We start from the raw sequence: 10000 nt of genomic DNA, 5'->3' as shown, positions 1-10000 counted from the left end.
CCAATCAGAACGCAGTTTACAGCCCTAATCCCATAGTAACCAATCAGAACGCAGTTCCCACCCCTAATCCCATAGTAACCAATCAGAACACAGTTCCCACCCCTAATCCCATAGTAACCAATCAGAACGCAGTTTACAGCCCTAATCCCATAGTAACCAATCAGAACACAGTTCCCACCCCTAATCCCATAGTAACCAATCAGAACACAGTTCCCACCCCTAATCCCATAGTAACCAATCAGAACGCAGTTCCCACCCCTAATCCCATAGTAACCAATCAGAACGCAGTTTACAGCCCTAATCCCATAGTAACCAATCAGAATGCAGTTTACAGCCCTAATCCCATAGTAACCAATCAGACTACAGTGCCAGCTCAAAATGCCACAGTAACCAATCAGAACACAGTTTATACCACTAAAGCCACTACAACCAATCAGGCCACAGTTCACACCTCTAATTCCACAGTAACCAATCAGATTATAGTTCCAGCCCTTAATGTCACTGTAATCAATCCAATTACAATTCTGGCCCAAAATGCCACAGTAGCCAATCAGAGCACAGTTCCTGCCTCAGACTCTATTCTATCTGAAGTTTACAGCTCTATTTCTGAAGGGATTTGTATTATTCTTTTTTTGTGCTGGACTTTAATCAATATAAAATGTATCTGATGAAGTTGGAGGCTTGAATAATTGAAGAAGTAAATAAAAGAATTTATCATTTATAACACAGACCCATATCACAGGCTATTTCATCCGAGTGATGCGTCATGAAGTCGTATTTATACGACAGCGAGTTTATTATATAACCCATTAAAACACCATGTCTTACACTGAATAAACACACACACACGTGTCACTGACCTTCTGTGAGAATTTCAGTGAGCATTCATCTACTGACAATCATGAAAATCACAAAATAAATAAATAAAAAGGCAGAGAGATTGCGCAGTGGTATGCACACGTTACGGAGGAGGAGGATGATGGACGAGTGCAAACTGGGAACACGCGAGAACAACACAGATCAGTAAAAGATAAAACCTTAACCGACCGGCTCAGTGACCTTCACGTAGGAGGAGAAAACGATAATGTTAACCAACCGGCTCAGGGATCTATAGCCCTTAACACCAGAAAACACACACACACACACACACACACACACACACACACACACACACACACACACACACACGCCCCTAGGAGAAATTCTAGCGTGGATCGATTCTTACACACGTTAAACTGTCCAGTCTTGTAAGTCTTCATTTATTTACTCATTCGCACATTTGTTCTGTTTAACAGGAAAAAAGACTCATAGTGTATAATATTATAATAATATATAATGTTTGCGAAATTCTGTAATTCTGAAAGAATCCATGCAAAACAGATGGACAGACGGACAGGCAGAAATAGCGACAAAGAATGAAAGAGAGAAAAACAAAAAGAAAAGAACAAAGACAGACAGTTATTTTACATTTATATTATAAAGAGAATTTGACAAATTAAAAGAAAATGGACCTTTGGTGCTTGGCCCCCTAAAAAGCGGTGGCTCTCATGCTGTAGATGGACAGACAGGCGGACAAGAAGTGAGATGGTTTATATCCGTCTCTCAGACACACTGATCATAACGAAACACACAAACTGCCTCTGACTCTGCTGGATATAATCGTAACTCTGAGTGAGATTTCAAACACTTTGAGCTCGACACACAGCTGCTGTGTTCAGGTACACGGCGCTAATTATTACTGGCGCCATCATCTGCCTTTAGGGGAAGAGAGAGAGAGAGAGAGAGAGAGAGAGAGAGAGAGAGAGATAGAGAGAGAGCACTAATGCTGTGTTATTCTTAGCAACATGAGCATATGCGAGTGCAAAGGAGAGACACGTGAAAGAGCGGCCAAGTCAAGTTATTCATTAGCAAATGCTTCAGAAAGCTCTGAGCTAAACTGCCAGGGATGGGGGAGAAAGAAAATAAATAAATAAATAAATAAATAAATAAAATCAGCAGACAAGCACGTTTCATGTCATGTTCTTTATTCACAGTTGCCCAGTGGATACGTAGGTGAAATCTGACAAACTGTTTTTCACTAGTTGGATTAATCAGCGTGCAGGAATGACTCAGTGCTCAGTGCTCGCTGAACTGAAGTGCTCTCACGTGCGACAGTTTCTCTGCTCCACTCTTGCAAATATCTGTGTTTTTAGATACAAACACACAAGCATTATAGAATTTTATTAATGATAGATGTATCATTTATAACAGCCTTCGCTAATGAAACACTGCCATTTTGCTAGTATTTTTATTAGTAGCTAGTTAGCAAATTGCGTTTTGTAGAAATGCCTCAGAGAATCAAATGATATTTCTGTCCTATCGCCTCAACCCTAACATTCACCGGCTGATGAATGATCTTCAGCTCTTTACTACAGTCATGGTTTCACAACTGACCAATCACAATGACTAATCAAGTCCTAGCAAGAGAGACGTTGCATTCACTTACATCATGATACCAAAACAGCTACATCTGACTAACAAACCTGCAGCTGTGCAGAAACCCGATGAAAGCGTTTAGCAGAGAAACAACGGGCCTGTAACGCAGGGCTTTATTATTAAACACGAATTAGATATAAAAGACGGTTGGGGCTGTGGGGAAGGGAAGTGTTGCACTGACATTGCATCATGTAAATGTTAACACGTGGGGTGAAGTGAAACTGAAACAGATCACAGGGAGGCACTGAACTCTCATTAATATCACTTTTACACACACTGCTGGAGTAACGGTCTCCACTACACTCCTGTGTCTGACTCTGAGATGAGGGCGTCCTGCCATCTTGGACTTCAGTAGACATGAGAAAAAAAAAAAAGAAAAAAAAAACACGTGATAAAGGTGCGATATGAACAAAACCCCCCTTTTTTCCTTTAACGGCGTGAAAAGTGTACAGAGTGCACGTGACGATCCCTACTACCTACCTCTAAAGGAAACAACAGACAGTTAGACAGACTTATCTATCTAGTCTCTCCAGGTATATACAGGCGAAGGGCGTAGCGATACAGCGAACTGCATCACATCGCTCGATACGAGGCTCGTGATTAGATGTGCAGCAAACATTTTAACTCTGCTGAAAAAGTAACTTCCTCTTTATCTCGAATCAGGAAAGGAGAGGCTACAGTTTAAACAGGAACACACTTCTCCCAAACATGCTGTTCTCACGAGATAATACGCTAGCATATTAGCGTACTAGCATACTAGCCGGCGCGAACACCGTTACTTCTGTGCTGACATCACAATGACGTAAACACAAGACGGTATTTATTGGCGGTATTTATTCACTCCAAGTTAAAGAAAATCGCCATGGTAATTGGGATGTTCACAGCTATAGACACTCGAAGAGAACTGAAGCTAATGCTGAAAGAAGGGTTGAGGGTTGCCAGCGTTGTGCTTTTTACACCACTTTGGGCTAGTCTCGAAACAAGGCTGTGGATGGAAGTCAGTTATTGCGCAAAAAGGCTGAGAAAAAGAATTAAAATGCGACATCCCCGAACATTATCCAATCCCCAAACTTTTTAAGACAGTTTCAGGTTTTTCTTTTCGCGCAGATTTTATCGAGACCTGGCAACCCTGCACACCAGTGAAAGCTTGGCCAGTGAGAGCGAATGTTTAATTAGCAAACGTTTAATTCTGTCACATTCTTACGCACATTTTGTATCATTTCGTTGTTTTACTATTACGTCACAATGACACTGTACTTTTATGACGTTAAATGTTTTAATCAAACCCAGGGCAGATAATCAGGCAATGCTTGTTTCTGCTGTAGTGAAAATGTATCGTATGGAGGCACCACCGTATCGTATCGAATTTGAGTTGTGGCCCAGTTCTCCACTCTACTAATATTTACACGTATAACGTATCTGTCTGCATGAAATTACAGAGAATTGAAAATAAAAGTGGCACCAGTTAAAGTCGAAGGTTTGACGAGTGAAGAAAAGAAAGCAGCGGGAGACAGAGCAGATAGCTGTGTAGTTTAGTGCGCCGTACTTTACTGACTTGTTACGCAAGTCTGACTGTTGAACTGAAAATAATGACGTAAATCAAGCGTGAACATGTAGCAGCGTGCGCCGGAACAGAGAAGCCTAAAGCGAAACCTCATCGTTCACCTGCAGGTAAAGCAACACTCAGACATTCTCACTGTACCAATTTAACGTCACCATTAGCAACAGCGAATCAGATTTAAAGTCCGGTACTTACAGAGAAATGTGCCGCTGCTCGACGTCCGCCCGGGCCAGCTCGTCCTCTTCCACGTCCGTTTCTCCTCCGGAGCTGCTCTCGGTCACGTCCGAATCGAAGGCACTTTCCGCCGCTTGCAGGTTGGTGCTGCAGCTCAGCGAGAGTCGCTCCAGCTCGGCCGGCGCCAGTCCGCCCCTCAGGAAGCGGCTCGCTTCTGCTCTCTCCTGATGGACGCGGCCGTCCCGAGGCCCCAGCGTACTGTGAAGTAATCCACCAAGCTGTTGCTGCACGTGACGCTCCACCTGCTTCGCCTGCACCACCTGCAGCCGCTTGCGCAGACGCCGCAGACGACCCTCAATCTCCAGCTGTCGACTCTCGACCTGCTGCGACCGATGGTGCAGGTCTCCTCCCAGGCTGCCGAGCGAGTGAAGCGCAGAAGGCGAAGGCAGCGAAACTTCCGTGCTAAGCGACGACAACCTGTCCGAAACGTTTCGCTCTTGAGAAGGCGGGCGAAAGGGCGCAGGGGATTCTGGGATATCCCGGTTGTTCGGACGGCCCCGAGGGATGCCTCTAGTGCACTGGTGTTGCTCTGCAGAATCTCTGACGGGGCCGTTTCCTGTTGATGCCCCGTGAGCGAGGGGGAGCGCGGACTGTCCGTGCTTGCCTCCGTTCATGGTTACGCTGTTGGAGTCTTTGCTTGCTTTAGTGAATTTCCTAGCCATGCCGTTAACGTTAACACTAACGCTCTGCTGTAGAGAAGGCAGACCGCTCGCGTTCCCCGCACTCATGATGCTCTTCAGCTGCTCCTCTGATAGCTCCAGGGTGTGTTTGCCCTGTAAGAAGCCAGGCAGGATGTCGAAAACGTTCTGCAGTTTCAGGGTCTCATCCGAGCAGCGGTACGAGGTCACGAGCTGCTGGATTTTGCCCAGATCGCGACCCGATTCCTCCTTGTTGAAGGTTCCGGCCGTGCAGGACAGATGATCCTCTTTGTCGGCTGAGGTTTTGCGTTTGACAGCGCCGTTTGTGGGGACGAGGACGCGGCCGGTGGCGCCGTTTTCCTCCACGGCACTCGGGTTGATGGCGGAGGAGGACGGAGCCAGTTTGAGGCGGATTCGGTGAGTGTCGGCCGGCGTGTCGGTCAGCGCGGGCGCCATCGCAGCCATTCAGCGGCGCGAGGGGGCCGAGGCCAGAGCCACACCACCCACCTACCGTCACGCCACAGGACGACCTGCTGTGGGACAGGACGAAAACACGTGTTGGTGAAACTTCTCAAAGACACTTAAATAAAAAACAATTTCTCAAGGTCTACAATTTATCTTCAAGAACAACACGATAAACATCATTTCACCAAACAATGACTAGCTTTCCAACCAACCGGGATTAAACTTGGATTTTTGTCACTCAGTCAGATGATCCACTACTTCAATGCTGCTTCTAGCAAATGAGCACTTACAGTGATGAGTTAAATATTAAATCCCTCACCTCAACTCAACTCCCTAAGCGCAACAACAGACAGCACTCGGGTTTCATTTTCAGAACAACTATTTCACACTCCCCGTGTGAACCCTGAGGACTGAAATTACTGGACTGAATTCAGTCCAATTCCAGATCAATACCCACGAGTAAAACACACAAAGACAGGGGTGTGGATGTGTGTGTAATTTATCTATATATAAAACATTATATTATAGTGTAAAACCCAACCTAATATTATTATTACTGTTGTTATTATATCTAGAGATCATGTGCAAATGTGAAATGAGTTGCAGATGAGTGAAGAAGGATAGCCGTGTTTATTTAGAGAAACACAGATGACTGTATCAGTGTGGATCAGAGATTGTCAGTAAAATCCAAACATTTAGACAAAACAGGAGATTAAGTCCTAAAGCATGTAGTAAGAAGTCGTTCTCTATAATACGCCTTAATAAAGCTCACTCTAAACACACGCTCTGCCAACATGATTAAATGCGACTTTAAATCCAGCAAAGGTTTTTTTTTTTTGGATTTATTCGCTTTTAAAAAAAATAATTAAAAATAAAAAAAATAATAATAAAAAAATATGTACAGAGTATAATTATCATTTATATTTAATTTAGGTCTTCATGTTTGTTTTTAAAATTACTTTTATGGAGTTTTTTGGGGTTTTTTTTAGCTGTAATAGTTCACAATTACTGCATTTTTGGCTCAAAAGAAAAAAAAAAACTTTCTTTTTAAAAATATTTTCATCTTTTTGCTCATTTCCCTGAACAGCAGTGTGACTAAAAACTAACGTCTAAAAGAGTCAGAGATCCTCTGAGAGCGCATCGCTCAGAATCAACAAATGAAAACCAGAAACCCAAACTTTTTGTAATCAAAAACGTGAACAAATTCACAGTAAATCGTTATTTTTAAAAAGTGCTGAAGTGGATAATAATAATGCTAGCTTTCTGTTTCAGTATGACATCAAGAAAATATATCCTAATCCTTTCCCAACACGCCCTGTCGAGAAACGCATCACTTCCTGTCTGGCTACAGAAGGACGAACATCAGACGGTTACTACAGCCGGATTCTCAAACATGTCTGTGACATGTCTTTTTTTTTTTCTGTGTGACTGTATTTATACACCAGGCTTCCAGTAAGCAGAGCAGCTTATCATCTGTAAAGAACGTTATTATTACTCATGCTTTCATTTCATTCTAACCAGATCCCAGCTAAAAGTATCGTTTCTGTCCAGAACGCAGCTAATTCATTTCTAACGTTTCAGAAAGGTTGAGGCTGTGCATCAGGACCGGAGTCGCGTGGGACGCATCAAAATAATTCACACGAGCGGGAGGGTTTTACTTTCTTACTTTCTGGGAATCTAAATAAATAACTCTTCTGGTTTAGGCAACGGCTGCATGGGGCGTAAATCCGAATACGGATGAGCTGAGGGAAATAATCGTCTGTACGATTAGGGCTGTAAGAAACTATCGATACACTTGAATATCGCGATGTGTTTTGCGATACTGATACTGTATCGATTCTCAAAACCACTGTATCGATTCTTAACTAATAGTTTACATCCAAAGATTCAAAAGAGTCATGGCTCACTGTGTGTTGTGTTTAAACCCCCAACTGCAGTGAACGTAAACTGGGACAGGAAGTAGCGTAAGGGCGCACGGCTAACGTTAGCATTAGCAAACCTAGCTAACTAGTAACGTTACCGCCGATGGAAGACAAATCAATCATGCCGGCTCCGGCCGCGGTGTACAGAGCTGCAGCGTGGACTCGTTTTGGCTTCTGCGATAAAGAAGGCATCGAGGAGATGGAGAAGAGCCGTGCTGTTTGCAAAATGTGCCATGTCGAATTAAATACTCGGGGAACACGACGACTCTGAGAGCACGCTTAGCAAGGTACCATTCTGATGTACAGCTAACGGAACAGCACACGGCTAACGTTAAACGAGTGGATCCCTCTCAAGCTCCGCATATATACGCAACACTGTTTACAATTCAGTTCCTTAAATCAGAAATCCTGCAAGCACTTGTATTTTTTACTGATACAGACAAATAATTCCTTTGTTCAGATCGTACAGAAAGTAGGGCTACGATGTTATGATGCTGGATGTTACAGGGACTGTGCATTTTCTTTGGTTAACTACTTGAAAAATTAAACTGGTATACTGCGAAAGTTTTTACAGTTTCTTATTTACTCAATTTGTTTACCTAAAGAATCCTGCACTTTTATTTTTCCTTCTTTGCTAATATTGCACAAAAAGTAATGCTATGATGCTGGACATTACGGGGACTGATCAATGCAAACGCAGATCCCACTGTTCTGATTATATAAAAAATCTATTTTAATTTTTTTCTCAGGTTTTATGCATATGGTGGGGTATTCTTGATACTAGAACAGTTTTCCTAAACTTAGATTTAAAAAAATAAATAAATAAATTAATTAATTTAAAAAAAAAATCGCAATCTCTCACCTTACAGTATCGCAATATATCGAATCGTAAGCCCTGTATCGTCACGCATATCATATCGCCAGATTCTTGCCAATACACAGACCTTTGTACGATGCATCGAGACGCTTTCTTGCAAGATTTTGCATTGATGCAAGAAACTATCTATTTAAAAAAAAAAAAAAAAAAAAAAAAAAAAACACACCTGCATTCTCACCAGACTTTCCTTCTTTTCTTTTTTAAATTTGGCCGATTGCAAAAGCTGTGTAGCTGCACAGACGTAGAGCTACTCGTTTTCCTGAAGTCATGTTTATAATCAAAATATGAGAGAGAGAGAGAGAGAGAGAGAGAGAGAGAGGGCAAGCTAAGAAACATTTACAGCAAGAAGTTAAAAGCTGACCATTTGGGAACATTTTGGGCTTTACAGGGCCGGCAGTAGAAAAGAACTCCACAAGACCTTTGCGATTTGTTACGCAAAGATTAAAAACTTTCATTTAAACATAACGGATATGAGAAATCGTGTTGGGCGTCTCCTCCAGGAGCTAGCTTTAGCGGAAAAAAAAAAAAAAAAAAAAAAAAACTGTCGTGTATAACAGGCACTTGTCTCAAAGTTGGCATCGAACGTCGATTGAGCTACAAAGAGACAAATACATCTATCACAACACTTACTGCCAAGGATCTGCGCTCGAACTCAGTCGTAAAACAAGGTCCTCGTGAGGTGCGACACAAACGGAGACAATCGACTCACACGATTCATCTCCTGAATCGGAATCAAATCGTGAGTCAAGTGAAGATTCCCATCGCTAACTACAGATACAGATATTGCCGTTGCGTTACACCTTTATTATCTATAACCCTGTAACATTAACACATTAAAAACTTACTGACACACAAAGCTCTGAAGACGAAGCTACTCAAATTCCTTCCGCTTCATCTACGTCTAAACGTTACAGCTCTGGGGAAGAATAATCCCTGATGCTTTTTAATTATACTGAACTCCTGTTAGCACCAACAGCACGACAGCTGACGTATAAACATACGAAATCACGTCAGAGCACGAGGAGAACGATCTGTCAGCTAGGCTCCAGCGTAAATGCTGGCGTGACGTCACTGATGTGACGAGCCGAAAGGTCACGTGGAGGTCGTCCAACTCACGAGTGCAAAAACACTGCAGCATATCAGCAGTCAGGTCCAAAGATTAGTGCAAACAGCAGGTTTAAAGTCCCACAAAGGCATAAAGCGCATTCTTCTTGAGCTACAGCTGTAACGTTTACTTCATAAAGAGTAAAGTTTAATCCTAATTATTCAACCAGTCATGTCTTATTTTTCCTTTTCTTTTCTCTTACGCACTTATTAAGTAATTTAACTGTTGTTCTGTCCATTGTCCTTGTCACTACACATCACACTACACCACAGCATAGTGGCTAAAAAGAAGAAGAAGAAATTTAGTCATAAAATAAGTAATAAATGTAACACTGAGATTTATTTTAATAAGTTATTTGGTTAATCGCACATGCTGCTCCTGTATTTATTTCTTTAGTTCATAAAAAAGGCTCGAGACTAGAGGCAGGCGATGCGACACTCATATAATATCACGATATTTTAAAGCTAAATGTCACGATATACAGGTTTCCTAACAAGCTGCCAGCAGGACAGCAGCGTTGTGTTTAAAAAGAAACTTTTAATCATCATTTATTTTTGTACACAGGGAATAAAACTAACACAGAAAACTGTGGAAAAGCTTTAAAATAAAAAATAAAAAAAACCTGTAAAAAAATTAGGCAAAATTTAGAAAACTTTATCAAAATTTTAAAAAAAATTGGACATGTATGCAAAGATATCACGATACCTACGATATCTCAGAAAA

At 42.0% G+C, this 10000-nt stretch overlaps 1 protein-coding gene across 5 annotated transcripts in view; it reads right to left on the bottom strand.

Annotated features, from left to right (window-relative positions):
• kansl1b (KAT8 regulatory NSL complex subunit 1b) overlaps positions 1 to 10000 on the bottom strand; it is a 64867-nt gene that overhangs the window by 36498 nt on the left and 18369 nt on the right. For 4 of the 5 annotated variants that reach the window (XM_034301574.2, XM_034301575.2, XM_053231583.1 and 1 more), the window contains exon 2: positions 4232 to 5441. In XM_034301574.2, coding sequence (XP_034157465.2) covers positions 4232 to 5373 — 1142 coding nt within the window. In that variant the 5' untranslated portion in view covers positions 5374 to 5441. Of the gene's footprint in view, positions 1 to 4231; positions 5442 to 9017 lie in introns of all 5 variants that reach the window. The other variant, XM_053231584.1, reaches the window with a different exon arrangement.

This window comes from Pangasianodon hypophthalmus, chromosome 29 (assembly GCF_027358585.1).
Source record: "Pangasianodon hypophthalmus isolate fPanHyp1 chromosome 29, fPanHyp1.pri, whole genome shotgun sequence".
In the NCBI taxonomy this organism is placed as follows: Eukaryota; Metazoa; Chordata; class Actinopteri; order Siluriformes; family Pangasiidae; genus Pangasianodon; species Pangasianodon hypophthalmus.
The sequence above is the reverse complement of the archived record's forward strand: the minus strand, read 5'-3'. Positions and strand labels throughout refer to the sequence as shown.